The sequence below is a fragment of the Dinoponera quadriceps genome, unplaced genomic scaffold, assembly GCF_001313825.1.
Source record: "Dinoponera quadriceps isolate SergipeBrazil2010 unplaced genomic scaffold, ASM131382v1 scaffold2952, whole genome shotgun sequence".
NCBI classification, from domain to species: Eukaryota; Metazoa; Arthropoda; class Insecta; order Hymenoptera; family Formicidae; genus Dinoponera; species Dinoponera quadriceps.
The window spans coordinates 375,824-399,637 of NW_014557517.1; the positions used below are offsets into that span (position 1 = coordinate 375,824).

The window sequence follows — 23,814 nt, forward strand, 5'->3', positions numbered from 1 at the left end:
TTCATGCATTTATCACATTTTCGTATTTATAAAGACAGTATTAATTGAACATGGTTTAGTCAACTGAATTCATTGGATTCATTCAACACTTCACAGGTTTTAATGTAAAACAAAAATATAGCATGAATATTTTCCTAATATTAAAGTTGGATAATATTTTCTAAATGAATTAATATCGATATTTAGTTGAATAATCTTTAGGTGATACAACCAAACCTCGACCTTTTCTCGCACCTCTGTAAACCGTCTCAATGATGTCAATCATTTCCTGCTTGTCCTCCAATGTCCAGTTGATTTTGTTATTATTGCCTGTGCCTAAATCAATCATTATATGCTTGTTCCTGAAGAAGAACATCACTGTGCATGGGTCGTATAATTCATACCTAAAAAATATATACTATTATTTTAATAGTATTATTACAAAAAGTTAATAAGATATATGGAATTTCAATTACTAGTATAAAAAAAATATTGTAAATGAACCAAGCTTCAAAACTAATTAGTTAACTTAATCTTTCACTTAATTTTCTGTTATTTACTTTCCTAAGAATGATCTATTCTCCTAATAAATTATCTAATTTGTTAGATAAAATGCTGAAATAATATAGACTTTAATGTGCATGCAAGTATAAATATCTACTTACATTTTGTTAAAATCTGGTACTTTTGTGATATCAACCAAATAAATAACGGCGAAATTTTTAACTTTTTCCGCGATATTGTAGAGAACTTCGTCCATCTTCATGCACATTGGATCCCAATCGTGGCCAAAGCGAATAACCTGAAATGTTACGTGTAAAAGATTATCTTGATATATATTATTAAAAAATGACTATAAAATTAGAGGTTAAGTACAAACATTCGAGAACTTACCACTACTCTGTCTTCTTCCGACAAAATAGCTTGATCGACTTGAAAGCCGTTTTCCAAATGCGACAGCATATAAGACATTTTGTAATGTATAAAATTTGTAATGTATAAAAACACGCGTTAAAAATTACACGATATATTCTCGTTGTAACAAAACAGTGTCAACTAGTAATAACGTTTATTCAAATTTATAGCAGTCTATCCAAAGGTTTGTTCGTTTTCGCCGCACCGCTGAACTAGTGCGATAAGTTGAAATGAGAAAACATATACTTGTCTCGCTTCAACTTATTGAACTAGTTCAGCGGTGCAGCGAAAACGAACAGACCTCAAGTTATTGGATCGTGCTACTGAAGACAAAAGATCTGTCGCTGAGTACTTGAAAGTCAAGAGCCACTTGATTTGTTGATAAATCTTGCTTGAAAATAAAAAGTTATCTGATTTATTGTAGTCGTATAATTATAAATAAAAGGTTGCTCAGTCTCATCATTGAGTCATCGTTGAGTCTAACTCATTACGATCTCAATTTATTTACTCGGACGGTGGCGGCTCGTAGCGAAGAGTTTGAAACTAAAAAAAATAACGGGTCTAGAAGTTGCAACGGGTCAAAGTGCAATAAATTGCATTCAACCAATCACGAAATAAAGAAATCGTTGTTCTTTCTATTTTGATTAATCAATTAAATATTATTCTACCCGTCGAGTAGGGTTTCAGAACGCACTCAATGACGATAATTACTCAATGGTTACACAACCTTTATGTTTTCTGAACGTAGCCATAGTTGTTTAATTTTAGTTCAAAAGTCTCCGCTACGAGCCGCCACCATTCGCAGGTCATATGAAGTCGTAGTACGACTCAATGACAAGTCGGACATTCATTTTAATCTCAGATTTTACAATTTAACAGCAAGACCTTTTTATTTGTAAATAGTCCAACTCAATGACGGATCAAATGATCTTTTTATTTCAAGTTTCATGATTCAATGATAAATCGAAAGATCTTATTAACCAGCGACATAATTTAGCTCGGATCTATAATAGGTGTAGTAAGCTTTAAGCCGTAAGAAATTGACCAATCACAATTGATTGCTTTTCTATAACTAGAATGTGATTGGTCAATTCCTTACGGCTTAAAGCTTACCACTTACTTATGTATCGGTCCGCAATAGGTATTTTAAACCTTAAGCTTTAAGCAATTGACCAATCACAGTTGAATATGAAGAGAATAATTCACTGTGATTGGTCAATTTCTTAAGGCTTAAAACACCTATTGTGGACCGACGCTATTGTAGATCCGGATTTAACGACTAATCAAATAAACTGTCAACTTGAAACGTTTGGCAACGCTGTGCACGAGCGGGAATGGCGGATTTGACTCATACGATTGCCGCTATGATAGGCATTTCGTCTGTAGCAGTCGAAGGAAGAGGAGGAGAAGGAGGAAAACACTTTACGGGCCGCGTGCAACAGTGACGACGTGCGTCGAACGTGGGCGAATGTTGAGCTTCCTCAGCGTACGGAGAAGATGCGCGTGTCAGGAGACCGCGGGGAAATGAGTAACGACGAGTCGGCCGGAACGTGGGTCATGAATCGTACAAAATGAGGAGAACGTGTAATGCCCCGGTGGAGGCCCGGACAGCGGACAACCTCGAAGCCACAAGACGTTTGCATAGGTAACAGCACTGCAATAATCACCCTTTCTTGGAATCCCGCGGAGATGCTACTTCTAATTTCATATTGTACCGCGAAAAGCGATCTTCTTTCGATAACTTCGTCGGCGAGGACAAAGTACCTTCGCGGCGAGAACGTGAACCTAACCGCTTCATCCATCCTCTTATCACCATGTTTAGTTTCCGCTCTTATTATTCGCACTTGTTTTGTTGAGTCTCGTGGAACTTGTTGAACACAATTGATCGGCTCAACTTGAGAAGCGTTCAATCGATACGTTTTCCCGATATTGCATAATAGTAGACATGTTTGCTATAAAAAAAAAAAAAAAAATTACGACCGAGCACGCTACGTATTACTGACGATGACCTTCGTTTAATGCGAACACATGCTCCCCCTTTAGACACTTGTCTATTTTATTTGCAAGGAGTGTGACTGAGATCGCCAAGAGATTGGAAGAACAGAAAAATCGTGCTCTAACAGTATGCGATATATTTATCCCATCTGTGGAGGTTCTACGTGTGAAGTTGAAGGATTACTGCGAGAGATTGATACTGAAAGACCCCGTTGGGAATGCGCGCAAAACGGAGGAGTTGCTGTGGAGGAAGGCGTTTTACGATGTTGTTTATGCAGCTAAAAAATTGCGCAAGGTAACGGATTAATTGGATGAACTATAAAGTTTAACAACAATGTTATGATAGTAGTGAGAGCATTGCAGCACAGTATCATTTTGGGAAAGATTTTATTTTTACTTTAATGTTACATCTTACATTATAGGGTAACCAGTGGAATGAATCGGAGAAAGCATTGCTGTCGGTACATCTGGCAGTGGGCGTGGGATATTACCATCATCTGATATTGAGACTGCAATCCGAATATGATCTGGACCTTGTCGGTATCATTGACTTTGCTTTCACTCGTTTCGAAAGCATTTCGTCATACGTAAGTATGACCCCGTATCTCTACCCTGTATGTATTTTTTTCTTTTTTTTCAATACATCTGTCAGAATATGAATCTACTAAATGGAAAACTTAGGTTATATGTAAATTGATTATGTGCAAATCCAGGCAAGATTTAAGATGTTGCAAGCTAAGCCAACTTACACCAAAGAGGTCAAACAATGGGTCATGCGCTTGATCCATCGAAGTCTGGTGTGCCTTGGAGACCTGACCAGGTACAAATTAGAATTAGATTCAGACTGGGATCCAATGATAGCCAACAGATATTACAAAATGGCTATAGCCATCGACCCGAACATCGGAATGCCTCATAATCAACTTGGTACTATCGCGGGCAGCAAAAACTACGGTCTGGATGCCGTCTACCATTACATGAGATGGTAGGTATCAGTAGTAAACATATTGACTGTATTGATACTATTAATAGCAAGTTTATCTCGCGAGAAACGTCAGTATATTGACAAACGTATCGCTACAATCATTATCGCTTTGTAGCTCCTTGTGTCCCGAGCCGTTTGAAGGAGCTGAGGGAAATTTAAAGAGGACTATAATAACCAATTCCACCTGTACGGACGAGAACAATCTGGCCCATCATTGTGTATCGCGATTATTTTCTCTGTTGCATTTGTGGGATTACGACAATCCGAATTCGGACAAGATTAATCAAGAATGTCAGGTGCGCAAATGACACGAATTTGATTATAACCGCAACAATTTGTAATTCTACAAAGTCTTAATTGGTAACGATCGATTTCTCCTTGGCAGGATCTCTTGACTGACATCGAGAATTGTTTGTCGATGGAGCAATCTGAGGCGCAAAACCCGAGTTCTCTTGAAAACGCGGATAACATAGAGATATATCTACAAAATTGCAAGAGCAAACCAACGTTATACCTAACGGACGACATGGTATTTAAGATCGTGACAATATGTTTAATGTCAATTTCTAGATTAAAGAGCAGAGAGTCGAGCGAGGTACAGGGTGTCGTTGCTATTACTCTAGCGATACTGTCGCAACTGCTGCAATTTACAATAACGAAACTGCAAGAATTGGTCGTAGAAACGGCAGTGCCGGACGTTGAGTTCGCTAACGCAAATTCTTACTCCTCGAAGCTCAAAAACGCGTTGAAGAAAGAGACAGAGAACAACGGAGATCACATGCCGGGCGAGAACTCCGCCTCGAACCAAGACAATAATATATCGAATTTAATAAAGCAGAGCGAGCGCGCTATCGAGAAAGCGAAATCGCCGGACAACAACGGAGTCGCGAACAACGAGGCGCCCAAGAAGACTCGCGACAAGTCCAAGAATCTCCTGAGCAAACTGCGCAGGCGAAAGAGACGAACGAGTTCCGATTCGGACGTGAGCGATACGGAGCAGCCGGTGCTGGCGTCGTCCAGCGACGAGATGCACTCCGAGACGGAGGAGGATGACGCTCTGTCGGAGGACGCTCTTTCGGACGACAATACGGACGACGAGGAGCTGTTGTCCGGCGAAAAGGTGTCGAAGGAGGGCATGAAGAACGGCCACGTTGCTGCCGATTGTAAAACGGAGAACAACGATCAGCTGGTCAACGGCGAGAAGGCGGACGAGCAAGCGGACTCGAGAGCTGTCAGCGAGCTGGATTCCGTGACGAATTCAGCCGGTAGCGCCGTAACCATCACGACGAACGCCGATTCCACCAGCGGCACCTTCGAAGATAGCAGCATCGCCTACGTGGCGCAGTCGAAGAAGCAGAGCCTGAAGCCGCACGATATCCTGAATCTGATGCTCGGCAAAGAGATCCTCGCGTCCATCAAAGTGTGCTTCGACTGGCTGCGGAGCAACCCCGACATCGTGAGGATATGCGCCAAGAGCTCGCGGACGTTGCTGAAGCGCGTGACGATCCTGCTGAATCTGATCAACGTGGACGGCGAGGCGTTCGTGCGCAAGAACGAGGACTCGGCGATCCTGTCGAGCGCGGAGAGGCTGCGGGAGTGCGCGAAGACGGTGCCGTTGCCGGAGGACAGCGATCTCAAGGGTCTGACTTTGCTGGAGGAGGCGCATCGGTCCCTCGACTGGTGCGTACTGCACAAACACAAAATGAGTAAGAGAGAGGAGACGTTGCTGAGGATGTTGAAGCTGCTCGAGTTCGGGCATCACCTGAGCGCCGTCGAGGAGTCGGGCGTGCGATACGACCTCGTCGCACGACTGTTCGTCGCGAGCGACCACAGCCCGTCGAACGCCCCGAAGCCGGTGGGTTTCGACGAGAAGAACTTCAGCATGGAACATCCGAGAGGCAAGCTCATGAGGCACATGGGTAAGCTCTGGCTGAAGGCGGAAGTGCGTGCTCTGGAAAGCCGCTTGCACTTCCGGCTGATGTCACCGTACCTGGTGCCTGACCACGAAGCTTTGGCCAAGCACACGCCGACCCTGAAGCGCCTGGTGTACGCGAAGAAATTCGTAGTGGTGATCCCCGCGGCTGGTGAGTGGAAGATAACGTTGAAACTCGAGATACGAGATATCGTTTCCTTTGTATCACGACGAAAAGAATACCGCACGGTAATGATTTACATTCAAGATTACCACGTCACCCATCCATCCGGGATGTGGCGATAACCTTGTCCACCTGGAGTGTTGCCGCTACTTCTATAGATACGAAAGCATTTTAATTGCAAAAGTTGTACAGTAGAGAGTCATGATATGCCAGCAATAATTTTTTTGCGGATGGAAACGCTTCAGAGATTTCAAGGTCACCTCCACTTCTTTTCTCAATAGCAAGTCATACTTTTTTTATCCTTAACGCACTGGCGGATTACAATGCGGGGTCATTAAATAAAGGATTAAAACAATGATTCTTGACGTCATGAGAGGTGCTCGAAGCGATATCTGTTTACATCGCAACATTGCAATCGTCAAGTTCACGAAGCACGTACATTTCTTATCATTTCCGGACCGATTACAGAGTACGTGCTTCAGGAAGTCACCCATTTTGAATCGGCGACGATTTTAATTACTGAAACAGGAATAATTTTATGAACCATTTATAAAGATATAGAGTGATAATAAAATATCATTTATACACAATGCATGCTAATATATAATAAAAATATAAACAAATTAATATTATATATCTATTATGGAATGATCGAACTTATATATTTTTTCCGTGAGATTCTGGAAAGTAGTCCATAATCGTGGTTGTTATTATATTGGTTTCTCAAGAATATTTACATTAGATAATATATGAGATATCGAAGGATGGAAGTAGATACCACATCATCCTTTCATTGGACACATTGTTTGTTTTGTATTCCGACTATACGTACAGTTATGCGCGTGTTACGACTTTGGGCTCTATGGGCTTCGAAACTAACTGGGCAGTCCATGTATTAATGATTGTGATAATTGTTTTGCATATCTACGCGAGCCAATATAACGCAAGTTACATCATCTTATAGTTGTCTCAGCGTTGGACGAAGTGAAACGCACCAGCGGGCAAGCAAGAGAGGCGACGCGATGGCTGGAGACTCAGTTGAGACGTGGATCGAGATTCTTACGGGCGCAGAGACCTCACGAGCATCTGGCGCTGCCACTGATCAAAGGACCAAGACCAAAAGATAAGGAGGCCTGGTTGTTCTTTCAAATCATAGAGTGTTGCCATTTCCTCACCCAGCAGGCGAAGGTCGGTTTCACCGGCGACGGGGAGGCGCCGGTCGTGACTCTCTTGACCGGATGCAATCCGGACGAGAGGAAGGCTCTGACTTTTAGTCCCGACGGATTAGCGAAAAGTGCAGGTGATTGTTCTCTTTGTTTCTACATCGTTCTTGCTTTATCTATTATCAAACGTTAATGTGAAACACTATTAACGTTGACGTTGATGATTTCGCGGTTTATTATCGTGTAACGGTAAAAATGTGAACAGAAGCAAGTCGGCCGACGTAACGCATATTGCAAGCCAGCGTTAAATGAACATTGTTCGATTAATTTTCGTCCCGTAGGTGTTAATCTCGAGCACATCGAATCGTTTCAAACCAAGTGGAAGTCGTCGAGCAAGAGCCACGGTTGAGCCACGTCCCCGCTCCTTGCGTGATCATTCACTGTTGTTCTCACCTCGGAGGGAAAATCGACGACGACTCAAAGCGAAGTCGTATGGGAGCGTGTCCGACCGGACACACCCGGATTCGATCGGGCGATCGACGACAAAGAGAAAGAGAGAGAGAGAGAAAGAGGAGGGGTTGGAAACCCACGCGCATGAAAACAGAAAATCAATCGATCGAGTTGTGCACGACGGCGAGTTGTTCGGTGACGAAATCTGTGCCGATGTCCGAATGTCCTTTCCCGCAGCGCATACAGAAGAGTTTTAAGTAACGAAACGACATTTTTCCTCTCTTTCTAACTATTCATATTGCCATTTATGTTTGAAAGAATTGTATTTTTAAGTAAACGGTTTTTTAAATAACCACACCGATGTGTTCTCACCAGTCACGTCAAAATCCCGGCGGAGCCGAGCGAGCGATCGTGCTGAAAGAAAAAAAAAAATAGAACGCACGATTCGAATGACTACGTTATCTCGTCTACGTCGTCGAGACGATCAAATGTATTCAAAAACGGTCTAAAGGTTGAGAAACACTTATCGCTTGATATGTATTAATTATGTAGACGCGAGAAAAATATTAAGTATAATTATTCTGATATTTGATCGCGACTTCCTCTTACGTGCTTATGTGTTGGAAAATTAAATCTTACGTTACTGCGCGTGCAAAAGCATGTAAACAAAGGAAGACGCATTTGGTTTGTTTTTCTCATCTGAACTGACCGCACTGATTTAAGAAATTTACACACTGAAGCGTGAGAATCTTGTATGTACGCTTCATACGTTTCAATCTGTATGTACATTTCTCGAAGTGAAGTGCAGCCAATTCAGGTAAGAAAAGCAAACCAATTATTATACAAAATATTCCAAGTCGACCGAGGGGAGCGTTAACGTCGAAATTTTCGATTTGTAACACCCGGACGCCGATACGCCGAGTTCTTCGGTTTGTCACGCAAAAATAGAAAATTTCTGGCCGCGTGGATAGATCCCGCTCTAAATTCGTCCGGAGGAATTCATGACTAAGGTATCCATTAATTTCTCAGCACCTTATTTTCCGGACTATGCCCGGTCGCGCGTTCGTCCATACGTGGGTGTCGCGTATCGGCGGCGGGCACGTACGTACGTGTGTGTGTGTGCGCGCGACATTATTCCGGCGGAAGCGAACGCGCACGCGCGACAGTGCTTTTGCGTTGCGGTAGTGGCAGCGTGACATAACCTAGCGGCAGTTAGTCGTCGTGTTTGCCTGTGTGTCGTCGTTGGTTTACGTGTCGACGGAGGAACGGTCGTGGTTCCCGCATCGCGCTCCTGCAATCGGTCCGGTAGTCCGCGGCAAGCGTGAATAAATATCACGCGATCTCTCGCGGCGCAGTTATCGTGATGGCCGAGCCTGAAACGTCGAGCAGCGTGCATGTTGGTCACCGTCATACGTCCGCCGCACAGTCTCTCTAGTTCCGCGAGCCGAGGCCCTTGGTGAAGGAGAGTCTAACGTAGTGCTGCATTCGAACGTTCGAATTGTGCGAGGGAGTGCCGCCGTCGGTAGTACCGCGACTGTGTCGTAGTTTTTACACGATAACACGCAATACCGCGGTCGAGTGCGACCACGGTGAATAAGAAAAGGAGAGGCGGCGAGAAAGAGAACGAGAAAGAGAGAGAGAGGGGGGAGGTAGAGACAGAGAGAGAGAGAGAGAGAAAGAGACAGCGAGTGAGCGAGCGAGCGTGCGAGGATCGCGCGAGCGTCGAAAGTAACGAGTCATCTACCGATCCAAGATGGCAGAACGCCAAGAGGGTGGTCCGAAGAAGATCACCATCAACGTGAAGACGCCGAAGGAGAAGCAGACCGTTGAGATCGAGGAAGACGCGACGATAAAGGACGTGAGTATAATAACGATGACAACGAGCGGCGTTGTCTTTACCGGCGCCGTTCGCTACTCCGTATCGTCGCTACGTTTGGCGCATCGCCAACCGTCAGCTGTCAAACGAAAACGCGTCAGTTCGGCCTTTCTAATTTATTTGTTTTCCTTCCTCCCCCGTCCCGGCGCGCCGGCAGTTTAAGGAGGTGGTCTCGAAGAAGTTCAATGCTCAGGCCGATCAGCTGTGCCTGATATTTGCCGGTAAAATTATGAAGGATCACGAGACACTCAGCACGCACAACATCAAGGACGGCCTGGCTGTGCATCTGGTGATCAAGGCGCCGCGCTCCGCTGCCACGTCCAATCAGGAGTCCACTTCAACTTCGAGACCCCAAGGTATGAGTGAAATGTTTAATGTTAATGTTCAATATTGTGAAATTTAGATATTGTTCTGAACGCTTAGGGTTGTGGCAGAATCGCCAAATTACGATACATATTAAATGAGTCTGCCCACAAGTATTTGGAAATCTTGGCAAATACAAATATAAAAACGGGCTCTATAGGATTGATATATGCTAATGAAATCCTAATATAACTGATAACGAAGCATTGTACAATTTTATTGGCATATATAAAAATCTTAAATTTGAATTTTGATATTTTTTTTATTACAAAAAAAAATTCCTTAAATTTGTATATTTGTACCGATCCAACAGTGAATCAAATAATTCGCTGTTAAAGATGGCTCATGCAAAACAAAATTTGTATACAATTTGTGACCACAAGACCCACCCAAGTGTATCAGTACTGTTACCTGCTTCATAAAAATATATACCTTGACCTCTTGCACTTTAGTTAATTAGCATTCTTATTGATGCTTTTAAATCACCACTGTGTTGCATATTTTCATTCTCCTCAAATTTGCATTTTACAAGCATATGTACTTCTCCATATCCGATGGATAAGCATTTACAATGATATTATGGATACTCACCTGCAAATGTTTATTAATTGCAGCTGACGTAAACGCCAGTCCATTTGGCCTGGGTAGCTTAGGTGGATTGATGGGATTGGAGTATCTTGGCTTGGGATCCGCTAATTTCATAGATTTGCAGCAACGGATGCAACGAGAATTGTTATCGAATCCGGAAACGATGCGCCAAGTACTCGACAATCCACTGGTGCAGAATTTAATGAACGATCCGGAAAACATGCGTAATTTGGTCACCGCCAATCCCCAGATGCAGGAGTTGATGCAACGAAATCCTGAAATCAGTCATATGCTGAACAACCCTGAGCTGTTACGGTAATTATCGATACGCCACTGAATCGAAATCGAAATCCAGTTATAAGTAGAGCTAATCTAAATACAATAGTCGAGTCGCGTCTTACGCTTATCCGTTCGCATTTTCGCTCGATATTTTCCTTGTCTCTCCGCTTGCCGTCGTGTTCTACTATCTTAATCGGTTCGTTCCGCTCGATATTGTGCAACATTACATTTTCTTTTCAGTCAAACAATGGAGCTGGCGCGTAATCCGTCGATGCTGCAGGAACTAATGCGGACGCACGATCGAGCTCTGTCCAATTTGGAGAGCATACCGGGCGGTTACAGCGCACTGCGCCGCATGTATCGCGATATCCAGGAACCGATGTTGGCGGCCGCGACGAACGGTCGCAATCCCTTCTCCGCTCTGGTGGAGAACAGCAACTCGTCCAACCAGGACACACAGAATCCGCAGCAGGGCCAAGAGAACCGGGACCCTCTGCCGAATCCGTGGAATCCGAGTCAGGGTGACTCCAACAGCAGCGCAGGTCAACCGAGTCAGGGTAGAGGCTTGCTGGATTCACCGGGCATGCAGAGCCTCACCGCCCAGATGATGGAGAATCCACAGCTGATGCGCAACATGTTGAACGCTCCCTATACACGATCCATGCTGGAGGCGATGGCAGCCGATCCGGCGATGGCGAACCGTGTGATCGCTGCGAGTCCGTTCCTGCGTGGCAATCCGCAGATGCAGGAACAGATGCGTGCCATGATGCCCGCTTTCATACAACAGATGCAGAATCCTCAGATACAGAGTGTCGTTACCAATCCGGACGCACTGGCCGCCATTATGCAGATACAGCAGGGTATGGAGCAGCTACGCACCGTCGCCCCTGATCTCGTGGAAAAGTAAATTCTCTCGTTCTCATTACGTCGAGCGATTTGCCGAATTTCACGCGACTAAATATGCGCGTGTTTCAGCATGGGCCTGACGGTCCCGCCGCCCGTGGCCACGACGCCCAACACCGCCGGCAGCACGAGCCCCAGTGTGCCGACCAGCCAACCGTCGGACACCAACCAGCAGGACGCGTTCTCCCAATTCATGGCGCGTATGGTAAGAATCTCTCGTCTGATCTCGAGAAATCTGTACAATCTAATTGCATAACGGTATCTCACAGTGGTGCAGAGCTTGAATTGCAATCGCCTAAAATACATATAAGTAGGCTAGGAGAGTCCTTAAAGTCCCCCGAAGAAAATTCCCTTTGGAATTTAAAAGTCCTAGAACGTTGAGTACTTTATCGATATTCTTGGCGTAACGTCGGACGGACTTGTATACCAAATCATATTTTATTTATGTTACGCTAGGTCTCCGCGATGGCATTAAATCAAGGTGTAGAAGTCGACGGCCAACCTGTACCTCCACCAGAGGAGCGTTATAGAGCACAGCTAGAGCAACTTACGGCTATGGGTTTTCTTAATAGAGATGCTAATTTACAAGGTTAGAGCTTCGATATTCCTTTTTGTTTCTCTTCGCACTACTACACGATGTTTGCAAATATATTTCGGTTTCTAAATGTCTCTTCTTCTTGCCTTTCAGCGTTAATCGCCACATTCGGAGACATAAATGCCGCCGTTGAGAGACTACTCTCCAATGGGCAAGTGTCTATGAGCTAACCACCAATCAGCAATACCGTTATTCCATTATTATCTTTAATTTTCTCCTTATTTACCTCGTACGACAGACGCGGTGAGAGATATCTGAGGTAACTGGCTGTCGCGCGCGCGCGCGCGCGCGGAGAAGAAAAAAAGAATTACGAAAATTATACCCCCCTCGTTCTACCCGTTTCTCAGTCTTGACGCAATACGCTACCGACCACGTTCAAAATTCGCATCTTCTTTTTGCATTTGAATTTCCGATTTGTCTGTGTTTTAGACGTTAGGGAAATACGGCGTAGATATTGAACTACGTTCCGATATTGTTCACTTCTTCGAATCTCGGTTCGTCTGTCCCGTATTCTATTCGATGTGCTCTAAAGCTAAGTAGCTCTGTTGATGTCAATTTTCTGTGTAAATTTCTTTATAAAGCAGCCCCGCGATAGTCGCTGCGACACGATCATGTTCACGACAGTTCTTTACGGCGTATGTCCTTGTAATCTTTCTTATAGAAACACAAACGGAAACCTGCATGGAAAATCTAGATTGCCGCTATTAAAGGAGCTCGCTTCTCGGCTTCGTCGGCCGATCGAAAGTCATTCGCAGTGCTCGGTCATTCTTTTGCTTTCGACTGTCCCGATATATTTGTATGTAGCCGTTCGTAGCGAGATATGTTGTTTGTATACGTTCCGAATAAACAAAGAGAAAACAGCAGGGGATGAGTGTAATGCTTCGGCACGGATTTCTCGATCGTTTCCTCATGTGTAAACGAGAACTTTGGAAGTATATATATATATGTGTGTTGGATATATATATTAGCGAGATTTGTGCGTATACTCAGAGGGCATGACTCGACGATCCGTACCATAATACGTTTTCCATGTGAGTTTTATAGATACCAAACGTATGAGGCGACAACTGCTTTCTTTGAATTGCATATTAGCGTGCACCGTCTCTTTGTTCGTTTAATTTGATCGTAGCGTAAAACTATTATTATTAAGCGTTATACATATATATAAATAAATATATATATGTATATATATATATATATATATATATATGTCTTGTAATACAAATCTAGAAATTTGTAGCGTGATCATTGAGAAACATACGGCATAGATTGTTTATAGAGGAATGCGCGCGTGGTATGGATCGACTTGACGCGCGGAAGTGCGTGAACTCAAAGGAACACCTAATTGTCGGTTAGCTCTAAAGCGTAAAGATAAAAGGAAAAAAAAGAAGATGTATGTTGTAAATTATCTTTTTTCGGAGGGAAGCAGCTATGATTTTAATATTTTTGATTGATGTACGATTACATAAGTATCCATGCGCATTATATTATCTTTTATGTATATTCAGTATACTTCACTGGATGAGACATTCTGCTGTAAAAGCGATTATATTACAAAATAAAGTTACGGTTGATTCATATCCATCGATCGACTACCGTCAAACGGATCTTTCAGCATATCGGCGCGAACTTTACTTTGGATCGCTTTCTCTGCGATTATAACCTGAGTAACAAGATGATGTTAAATGACGTTTTAATGACATTTTATCTGACGTTAAAGACGTTGTTATCAAGTTAACAAAACGTCATTTGACATTATCTTGCTGCTTGGGAATTTATTGAATACACAATCGTAGATTTGCAATCAACACGTCGAGTGCCACGCCGATTTACATTGATCGTACAAACGTCTAACTGATGATTCAATCTCGCCGAAGCTGCGGTATATAAATCAATATAATTCCTACTTTGTTTCATTGGCTCTCTACTGGCCTATTTTGTGGATGCAATTAATTATATTTTATACGCAACTTAACGCGGTAACATCACAGTACCGATGACACCTCACGGCACTCGACGTCTGAAAAAAATCATTTCAATAAAAGTTCGGGAAAGGGACCGAGAAAATATATTCGGATCTCTGTCAAAGTACGATATAAAGCACACAGTATTAACTTGACCATTTTGCACACTAATTTCACATCGTGCTTACTTTTCTCAAACCAACGTTCTCTTCCGCCGAGAGAGTGATTCGGGGTTAACGCGTGAGACGATAACTTCGGAGGAGCGATTACGAATAATTTCTCGACAATTGATTTCACACGAAGCTTTTACTCCGTAAGTCCGTCGATACTTTGGAATTCCGCGGATACGCGACTATAGCGCGGTTCGCCCGGCGGCCCCCACCGTCGAGCCGGGCCAGTCAGTCAGTCAGTTCGTATCGGTCGCTCGGCCGGTTCGGTTCGTGAGCGCGCGTGCACAGCGGTACGGTGCGATAAACGCCGGGTCTCGAGGCGCAGCAGCTGCCGCTCGGTGTCGGTTGACGTTTCGCCGCCGTGAGAAACTCGTTGGCGAGTCTGCGCGCGCGGGTATGCGGGCAGCTTCGTTGACTGGCTGGTTGGTTAGTCGGTTCGGGCATCTCTCACGTGCGTGCGTACGCGCATCCTACGTGCGTACGAACTGCGTGTGTGTATGTGTGTACGTGGTGTGGTAGGTTTGAAAATTTGAAAAGCGGCGTGCGCGAGTGTCGCGGGGTAGCTCCCGCGCGGTGCAGGTGTCTCGCTAAGGGAAAGAGAAGAAACGAGTGGGCCCGCTTCTTCCGCGAGAGGATTCACGTGGGGAAAGAACGTGATCTACCGTTGATCGCCGGCGTCGTCGCCATCGTCGTCGTCGTCGAAAACGTCGGCAGCCCAGCGGAATGTGGCACGAGGTGAGTTAGCAGCCTGCCCGGTTTTCGCTTACCCGACCAGGGATGGACCTCGAGAGCGGGCCCTTTCGCTGCCTCTCCTTTTCCGTCTGCTCCGAGTGTTCCACCTCGGCTCGAAAGAGCGCTCTTTCCGATTCCTTTCGCCAAATCGCGACGGTTAGACGCGGAGCGTCGGTTGCGCGGAAATTTCTCTCTCTCTCACTCTCTTTCTCGCATTCTCGAGCCTCCTCTCGGTCGGGTACTGAAACCGGTATAATTTCGATAGGCCCAGATTTCCCTGCGGTAGGCGCGCGAAAATGGGCTTTACGGGTATGTAATGCTCATTTCGGCCGCAATTTGTTAATGCTTGCCGCATTTATCAAGTCGGCGCGAGAGACTCGTTGTCCTTGTCGAAGGGAACTTCGAACAAGTTCAGTTGATCGCGGAGCGATTTTTACTCGATCCATCACGGCATTCCCATGATCAACCAGAACGGATTTTCTTTTCTCAATGTTGTCAGTGACCTCCGTGGCGAAACATCGCAACGGTTGAGAAGCACAAACAATCGTTGATCTCGCTCGTACGTACCCGCACGATCGTGTCTCGGACATGTTTGAATTTCTTACGCCGCCATTTTTTTCTCCGAATTGTCTGTAACTCGCACCGACAGGATACGCCGTAAGTGAATGAACGACAAGCGCTGACAATGTAAGTTTTTTTAGTGAATTACAATTGCGCGCGCGTGCTGAAAGGAGAGAGGTACATATCGAGGTAGACAGAAATGCTGAACACATAATATGCAAATACTTAATATATGCGTTGTGATGCCATTACAACAGCACAACATATTTAAAATATGCTTGTTTTAAGAAATACTCATTTACTATGCCATAATTTTAATCAAAGTATTGACATCTTATTACTACTGTAATTCTAAATTAATTGCGTTCTCTTTCGAGCAAAATAAGCAGCAATATTTATGGCATCGAAATATCGCCGCGATATTGCCGCAATTTTCATGGCACCAGGACGCATCTTAACCTATTTATGCTAGTCACGATGCGGACAATATACCGAAATATATCTATCTGAAGTATATATATTGTTTGCTCCTATATGAGAATTTATGTTGAATAATTCTGATGAATCTTCATTTCATTCAGTGCGCTACTAATATTCGTATGCACCACACAGCAACATAACCTGTTTCGCGCACGGTGAGATTTCATAGGTTAGATGCAAAATAAAAAAAAAAGATGAATATCTCTACCCGACCGCGCTAGGTTAATAATGTATGAGTTTTCGCTCGATACAGAATACGATCGATAGATACGTTAGGCGTCAAGCTAGCGAATGGGCGAGCGAGCAAATTTGAAAGAAATCACGTGTCGAAAATGCCGCTCATCCGCGCGGGAGGTGATAAAAATGTTCCGTTAGCGCGCGCGCGCGAACGTGTGACACGCGTCTTTTGTCAGTGTGGCGCGTGCATTTACGTGGGCGCAGCCGAGGTGGAATGATTTTCACGTCGGAAACGTGCTCACGCACGTACGTGCGCGCAGTATGTGATTGAGAAAATTTGACAAAGGGCATTCCGACGCGTACGTTCTGTACGTATGTGATTACAGTTTTAAAGATCCGTTTTCCCCCATTTTTCCGCGGACTTTTGTGGTCTCTTATATATATATGTTTCTTAACTTCTTTACTGTAAAAAAATTAATGCGGCAGGTTTTCACCGAACACACATGGATTTTTTTTAAACCAATTTTCGTACCCTTGTAAAATCCTTGACAGAAATCCGCGGAAAAAGTGAAGAGAAAAACGGCTTTTTTCTGAAACTTCAAAATTATAATGTGAACACATAGATGGTTGCATTAATCGTCGAAATTGAAAACCACCACTCGAATACGGTTTCCGCGGTTTACATCAGCTTCGCGTGCAGTGAAAGTGAGGTCGATTAAAATCGATGGCCTAGTTCGAGAAGGCGCCAATCGAAGATTACTCATTATCAGGCTGATTCGTTTTAGATCGCGCGGGGATGACTCCGATTCTACGACGTTCGTCCCGCGATTTTAACGTAGCTCACTTTTTACGTATGCATAACGCCGTAGCCGTACTCGAGAGTAGTCGATAATTACATAAGTTTCTCCGCAAATTATTAAAAGGCGCGCCGAAATTATCTCTGCTTCTTTCCCGCCGAGAGACACTGTGAAGAGCGGCAGGCTAACAAAAGAACAAAGAGTTATCTGAATATCGCGAGGCGTCGATAACGTGAAACGTATAAATATTTCCAGTCATTATGATACGATTTGAATTGTCGATGTCATTCAGTCGAGCCAGTCGTTCGGAGTGCTGTCAATTTCGACTACCCGAATACCCGAGTATTTCAGTAATTGCCGCGATCCTATACTGAAAGAGTCGGGTAATTTAAATTGACAACATTAGTTCATAGTCAATCAAGTTCACCGTTTAAATTCGCAACGCCATAGCGAAAAGCACGGCGAGAACATCGCGATCTATGAACCCCGAACCGACATCAAAACAGATAACGTCCCACGGTTTACGAAAAAGCGCGGCAAACCGGGTCACGCACGAGATTAGCCCGTGGCCTTACGTCATCGCCGTAAGAAGTTCGCGTCGTTTCTGGTGTTTCGTTCGTACAACCACGCGGCAGCAGCCGATGGCTCGACCTATTTTTTCCGATCGAGCGAACGAGCACGCGCGTGTCTCCGTCGTGACGATCGGTTAGATAAACGTACGGTGCGTCGTATGCCCTTTTATCCTAGAAACGAATGGTACCGTGGGACGATATTACGCGCGTCACCACACGCGTGCGTCTTCTTCGAGCCGCTCTTTCTTGCCGGTGCACCGACGAGCCCCGGCGCGTACCATCCTCGTAAAATCGATTTCAAGGCAAAAGTTACGTTGTCCGACGGTCTCGGGCATTCCGCGGATTCCTCGCGGTTAAATTCCTCTTAACGCGTCCGATCCTAGACGAACGAATCGCGCGAATCGGCCCGGCCTCGATGACGAAGGTGTATTAACGCAACGAAGGTTGCGCCGTGGCAAAGGCACTCCTTAGTTCTGGCTCAAGGTCGGGCTATTAAGAGGCCTAAAGCACACGGACGGGTTTACGGTCGTACGTCTCTTCGTTAGACCGACGAGCGGCCTGCTCTCGCGGATGTCAAGTCGGGGAAAGAAAAAGAGAGAGACGAGAATTGTCGTTAACGTCCGTACTGACGATAAGGTTCCCTTAAAATCGCGTGTAATCTCGGGACAGGCGCGGTTCCGTCGGTGTGCAAGCAGGTACGGCGTTATCAAGCAAACAGGCGCATTCGCGAAAGACAGAAGTCGGAGGAGCTCGTCGTCGGGTAGTTTACCTTCGCAGATAGTTCACAGATAACTCGACTTCGACAAACTCGGCTCTCCCACCGATCCCTCCGCCGTAACACGATATTTCGTCCCTAAACTCCGTCAGTCACTCGACGACGATATCCTGCGACAGGGAGACACTCGTATCCTGTTTTATCGCGATCCGATTTGCGGGCGCTCTCGGCTTTTCTTTTTATTACCTCGGAAATCCGAGACTCGCCGTTTTGGCTTTAATATCCACTGTCGTCGTGTTCGTCCGCGTCATCGTCGTCTTTCTTCCTCCTCCGGAACGCCACACCGTCTTTCTCATTCTCTCGTGATTTGCCCGCAAAGTGGCAGCGTGTGGCATCGTATTCACGCGTTGACCGCAACGACCTGTTTCCTTCTTTCTCTCTTTCTCTCTCTCTTGACTGGCGGTATCGACGGCGGTCGCGGCGACGGCAATAATTCTATCTTCCCGTGTAAATCACATATTAACACTTCGCAAGCAGAATTGCGTGCCTGCCTGCGTGCGTGCGTGCGTATGTGCGTGAAAGGAGGGACAAGAATCGCGTGTAATGCTGACAATTACAAGCGACGCTTTATGTGAGGCCCGAAGAAGTCTTTGTCGAGAGTGGTATCGAGGGAGACAGAAGAAGAGAGAGAAAGAGAGCCAAAAATAAAGATAAATAGACGAATGCAAATTTGCCTCGAACGAATAAACACGCGAAGCGCTGTAACTGCCGTGTTGTGGACAATTTGTAGATAAACATTGGTCAATAATGTGAGAAATCGAGAGTATGAGAAATTTTTTTGAGCATACGTTGAACACGCGTTGTGTGTGTGTGTTTGTTTGTAGACTCTCTTTTTGCGGATCTCCGTAGTGTACAGCAGCCTCCATTAATGCTGTCCCATTCCCTAGGTATAATAACATTGAAAATTTCAAATATAGACGTATTACTTTCGAATATTTGTGCATCATGACGGCTATTTTGGAGAATCGTTGCCGATTCATCAAATTATCAACAGTCATGATGCACAAATAATACGACTGAAAATTTTCGATGTCACTATAAAAATCAGAAATCGCGAGATCGAAAGTATCGATTGTATTTTCGCGTTGTGAGCGATGGAAAAAAGAATAAATCTTCTATTTATCTCTACTTGTCCCGAGCTTCGCGGATAGAAATAGATAAGAACTATAGTCCGTATTTTGAACTCTCTTTTATCGATAAAAGTGGCTTAGGAACCACCTGAGTGGCTGAGAAGCCACATTTAAGGCACTTTTATCGATGTAAGAGAGTTCAGAATCTGGGCCTGTATCTTTCACGTGTAACACGAAGATTCGTAGAGTCACATCGGCTAACGGTGTCGCTTCGACGTTTTACCATAAGAATTCTCTCCTCCGGTCTAGGATACAAATGGGCAAGTCCGCTTTTAAACGCTTCCTAATTCCCCCGCGGGACCGGCATTCGCTCCTCGTTGTACATACATCGTTATTTTGTGTTTATCGGAATTCGCCGGGTGAATTCCGCGCTCGCCGCAATTTTTTCACGACAGCCGCAGGAGTATTTGCTCGCCGTAACGCGTTTTAAACGCTGGCGTGAGGCCAAATTGCGCGGCTTTAAGCCGCACCGTGGAATTATCCCCTCGGCGTGTGCGGTCGCGCGGCGTGTCGTTTTGCAATTTTCTCTCCTTTCCCACAATTCTTCCTCCGCGGTCGCTCTTCACCTTCCCCCTCGGGCCGGAGCTCTCCTCCTCGATCTCTCTCGCTCACTCTCTCCTCTATCTACCCATCTCTCTCGGTACTTTCTCATCTCCCGAAGCGACCGCATTGTTCGAGAGCGGGGACCCACAATCTTCCAGCGTGATCCCTCTCACAAAGTTGCGCGATAGATCCATACGGACGTCTCGGCTCTACGATCGCGGTTAACCAAATTGTTCGTCAACGCCCGGTGTCGCGGTACGAACGCGGGGAGAAGAACGGGTTCCCCACCTGTGATAGAGTAGTTGAAGCGACGGCCGCTAATTTCTAAGCCGCGGCCTTGCGCGCCGAAATTCCTCGGCGGAGTCTCCTCTCCACCTGTTTTCTCGAGAGCGTCTCTCACGACGGCAGGTAGCAGCGAACCCGGGCTCCTCCTGACGATTCCGCGAAACCGGCGGATAGAGCAAAAGCAGACATCGTCGGTCGGCGTAAAGAGAGAAAGAAAGAGGGGGGACTCGTCATCGCGGAGTGACGTTCCGTAAATGATTGAGAGCGCCGCTTGTTGCGTTTCTTGTGCCATAAAGCAAGCGAGAGCGATCTCGCGGCCATCATCGGGCCCCGAAGAGGAGAGCGCCGGCCATAGACAGGCACAAGACAGAGAAAGTCAAGGAGACGGAGAAACGGCGCGGCATCGGTACGAAGGGCAGAACGGGCAAGCGAGAGGGGCGTGAGAGCGGGAGGGAGGAGGGTGTAGGCCCTGACTGCATCCATTCAGCAGGCACCTGCCACGTTAAATTCAGCGAGCCCCGGGTCGGTCGGGTGTGTGTAAGGCCCCACTCTCTATCGGGTCGCTTCGGGACGCGAAGAGAGCGAGAGAGGGGTTCGAACGCGCAGGGCGGAAGGCTACAAGAGAGAGAGAGAGAGAGTATGGTAGGTAAAGGGATGAGGGGGGAAGAAGCTCGAACTTACGGCCGGGCGATATTGTGGAGAAGGGGGAAGAGAGGCGGAAAAAGAAGGAAGAAGAAGAAGAGGGGCCTCATGTAGCGTAGGTACGTCTCTCTTACATCACTACGCTCTCGCGCGTTGTTCCCCTAACCGTAGCAGCGGCCCAACGGAAGAAAAAAGGAGAGATATCACGCCGATAGCATAACCATCTCAGCCCCCTTCTCTCTTTCTCTCACGTTCCGTTGGACCCTTATAGGGCTCCATCGTGCTCGTTACTCGAACGTTCTTCTTCATGGTCCATGAGAGGCCTCTCTTCCCTCGCCACATCGATCCCTTCTACGCTTCGCCCTTTCTCTCTGCCTCTCTCCTCCCCTTCGGAGTTGCAGGCATGCGAACCAACTGTACCTTGCAACTGTTATCTAGGCAACGACCTTGCCGCCTCTCTCTTTCTCTCTCTTCTTCTCTCCTCAGCACCCTCTGTCTCTCTCTCTTGCCCTCTCGCAGCCGTGTCGGGGCCCGACTCCATGACCGGACCGCGCGCTCTTCGTACTTACTTACGTACGTACACCGGCGCGAGGCGCAAGTTCATCGGTCCGCTCGGAAAATCATTGACCTTGCCGCGGATCTAGCCGGGTGGATAATCCCCCCATTTGCCCCGACCGCCCGTTACGTGGAAACGGAAATGGCCGTGAGCTTCTGCTCCTGCTGCTACGTCGGTTCACCCGCGGTGTTGAGCGAATCGTGGGTATAAAATGTACACGCGCCGTTGGAATCATCGCGACTCGAAGCAGCGTCCCACGGTTTGTGGCAACCACTTTTCGCGCCGAAAGTTCCACATTCTGACCTCGCCGAGGAATTCGTCGTTACAAATGAGCAGAGTGGAAACCTGTAGAACGGACGCACGATATACGAAAGCGATACATTGTTAGAAATCCCCAGAAGGTAATACATGCTAAGCCGGCGCGTCCGTATCTTCGTCCTGAGAAAACGCCTCTTCGACGGCCGGTCCCTTGAAAGGAGCCCTTTTCCACGATAATTCGGTCAAAATAGGCGAGCCACCCTTAGGATCTCGCGATAATTCAGCTTAAATGGGCGAGCGACCACCCTTAGAGGACAACGGTGATAAATCTCCGGGAGAAGATGAGACGTTACTGGCGCGGTGACCCGTCGAGACGAAATTCCCTCGCACGTCGCTAAGCTGAGCGCTTTCGGCTCGCACGAGATACATCGTCATTAGGTGTTCCGAAAGGTAACCTGTCCGTAAAGGCCGGATTCCATCGGTTCTCCGATCGTAAATATCAGACACGACGTCGCCCCGCGGATCGCCTTCGTGCCGTAACGTTATAGCGATGCATCTTCCGGGAAATCACACTGCTATGCGGCTACGGCGGGGATCATTAACGCGACTCCGCGAGCCTCGCGTTCGCACACAGCCACGTGGAAATGCATTCCGTGCTCGAAGAGTTCATTTCCACGCGTTCGAAGTTGTACTCTCGAAGTTGTCGACGAATGTAGATGATTCCGAAAATTTCCCTTGGATGTTAATTTACTCATTAAACGTAGTAAGACTGTGAAGACTTTTGAAATTTCTTCGAGTAAAACTTCAGCCGAGGTGACAGCCGAGTCGCATGACTTGTAGAGTGATTTCTCCGCTTTGAATTTCTTTGGGTAAAACTTCACTTGAAATGACAATCGAGTCGAATTCGCACGACTTATAAGAGTGAATTCTTCGCTCTGGACGCTTCTAGACGACTGTTTTCAATTGAATTTGCTTCGATTAAAGAAATTTTATTAATTCCAAAGAAATTTTTTTCTCTGTGTATTAAGAATTCATCCTAAGTTTGAGTTAGATATTTGCTTTGGCGAGGTTTCGGGTGGCGATATTTTCGCTTAAATTTTCTCTGGTTTTGAGTGGGATTTTGCTCCGAAAAATTTAAACAATAGGATACGAAATTATATATATATATNGTACAAAACGGGTAGATACGCTTGCCGTCGACTTACGGACAGTCGAGGATCTTAATTGGCATCGAATTGAAACGTTAGAACGATTTATACCGCGCGGACTAATTCGCAAATGGCGTTCGGGAGAAATAATAATAATAATCAGCGGATTGAATAAATCGCGATTGTATCGGGGCAGCGGCCGCGCGCGGTAGTAGTGGAAGGGCGCGATAAATGGGGTAGGAGTGCGCGAATATTCGCCCTCGAGCTTATCAATTTACCTCGTAAATATCGACATAACGCGAACAGATGTCGGGAGAATGCGCGGGAACGAATTTGAATTATACAAACCAATCAATGACAGAAGCCGGGAAATAATCTGCGGGTGTAGAATAAATCGCGACGCGCTACACACATATACACACACACACACGACACGGTAGTTCGCGATAAGTGGGATAGGAGTACGCCGCGTATTCACCTCTGAGGGATCTATTTATCTCGTAAATATCGATCGCCGGACGCGATAATACGACGGCTCCGGTGTGCGCGAGAAACAGCAAGAAAGAAAGAGAGAGAAAGCCGGTCGTCGGCCGCAAACTCGAAGGTGAACTCGTCGACGGGAAATCAAACGGGGGAAGAAAACGAAGCCGCGACCGCAATGGGAGACGACGACGACGGGGTCGCGAAATTGGATAAGAGCGCCCGGATGGCGCGGTAGGACTTCGCTCGTTTCGTCCGGGGAAACCTCACACGCGCGCGTAATCCCGTGATCATTCGAGTCTCGTAAGCGCTGCTGAAACAATATCTCGCGGCGGTCGTGGGTGTTGGACGCGGGAA

The 23,814-nt window shown here is 46.1% G+C and overlaps 4 protein-coding genes across 5 annotated transcripts in view; 3 read left to right on the forward strand and 1 right to left on the reverse strand.

Moving 5' to 3' along the window:
- Nucleotides 1–77: 77 nt before the first annotated feature.
- Nucleotides 78–1,174, reverse strand: LOC106749284 (thioredoxin-like protein 4A). Its single transcript, XM_014628595.1, has 3 exons — nucleotides 874–1,174; nucleotides 645–781; nucleotides 78–383 (listed from the first exon to the last, which is right to left on the reverse strand). Exons 1-3 carry the CDS (start codon nucleotides 949–951, stop codon nucleotides 170–172), a joined length of 429 nt encoding a protein of 142 aa, XP_014484081.1. The 5' UTR covers nucleotides 952–1,174; the 3' UTR covers nucleotides 78–169.
- A 1,074-nt stretch (nucleotides 1,175–2,248) lies between these two features.
- On the forward strand, nucleotides 2,249–7,940 carry LOC106749272 (protein SMG5). Its single transcript, XM_014628566.1, has 8 exons — nucleotides 2,249–2,539; nucleotides 2,962–3,184; nucleotides 3,312–3,476; nucleotides 3,603–3,874; nucleotides 3,990–4,170; nucleotides 4,260–5,958; nucleotides 6,935–7,270; nucleotides 7,475–7,940. Exons 1-8 carry the CDS (start codon nucleotides 2,466–2,468, stop codon nucleotides 7,540–7,542), a joined length of 3,018 nt encoding a protein of 1,005 aa, XP_014484052.1. The 5' UTR covers nucleotides 2,249–2,465; the 3' UTR covers nucleotides 7,543–7,940.
- A 753-nt stretch (nucleotides 7,941–8,693) lies between these two features.
- LOC106749273 (ubiquilin-1) lies at nucleotides 8,694–13,767 on the forward strand. 2 transcript variants are annotated; one of them, XM_014628567.1, is made up of 7 exons: nucleotides 8,718–9,441; nucleotides 9,617–9,815; nucleotides 10,437–10,725; nucleotides 10,930–11,592; nucleotides 11,665–11,797; nucleotides 12,049–12,181; nucleotides 12,281–13,767. In XM_014628567.1, exons 1-7 carry the CDS (start codon nucleotides 9,337–9,339, stop codon nucleotides 12,355–12,357), a joined length of 1,599 nt encoding a protein of 532 aa, XP_014484053.1. In that variant the 5' UTR covers nucleotides 8,718–9,336; the 3' UTR covers nucleotides 12,358–13,767. The 2 variants fall into 2 exon arrangements, with proteins under 2 accessions (XP_014484054.1, XP_014484053.1); XM_014628568.1 differs by lacking the exons at nucleotides 12,049–12,181; nucleotides 12,281–13,767 and adding an exon at nucleotides 11,862–12,024 and having other exon boundaries at nucleotides 8,694–9,441.
- Nucleotides 13,768–14,589: 822 nt separating this feature from the next.
- Nucleotides 14,590–23,814, forward strand: part of LOC106749234 — a 36,360-nt gene continuing 27,135 nt past the window's right edge. The window contains exon 1 of the mRNA XM_014628484.1: nucleotides 14,590–15,056. The gene's annotated coding sequence lies outside the window, so the exon portion shown is untranslated. The remainder of the gene's footprint in view (nucleotides 15,057–23,814) is intronic.

Excerpts from the sequence above, each read along its gene's own strand:
- LOC106749273 (XM_014628567.1), top strand. The coding sequence starts at position 9,337 with ATGGCAGAACGCCAAGAGGGTGGTCCGAAGAAGATCACCATCAACGTG. Across the intron at positions 11,798-12,048 it reads CCCAATTCATGGCGCGTATG|GTCTCCGCGATGGCATTAAA; the intron begins GTAAGAATCTCT and ends ATGTTACGCTAG. Across the intron at positions 12,182-12,280 it reads TAGAGATGCTAATTTACAAG|CGTTAATCGCCACATTCGGA; the intron begins GTTAGAGCTTCG and ends CTTGCCTTTCAG.
- LOC106749272 (XM_014628566.1), top strand. The coding sequence starts at position 2,466 with ATGAGGAGAACGTGTAATGCCCCGGTGGAGGCCCGGACAGCGGACAAC. Across the intron at positions 3,185-3,311 it reads CAGCTAAAAAATTGCGCAAG|GGTAACCAGTGGAATGAATC; the intron begins GTAACGGATTAA and ends CTTACATTATAG. Across the intron at positions 4,171-4,259 it reads AGATTAATCAAGAATGTCAG|GATCTCTTGACTGACATCGA; the intron begins GTGCGCAAATGA and ends TCTCCTTGGCAG.
- LOC106749284 (XM_014628595.1), bottom strand. The coding sequence starts at position 951 with ATGTCTTATATGCTGTCGCATTTGGAAAACGGCTTTCAAGTCGATCAA. Across the intron at positions 782-873 it reads CGGAAGAAGACAGAGTAGTG|GTTATTCGCTTTGGCCACGA; the intron begins GTAAGTTCTCGA and ends GTAACATTTCAG. Across the intron at positions 384-644 it reads GTACCAGATTTTAACAAAAT|GTATGAATTATACGACCCAT; the intron begins GTAAGTAGATAT and ends TATATTTTTTAG.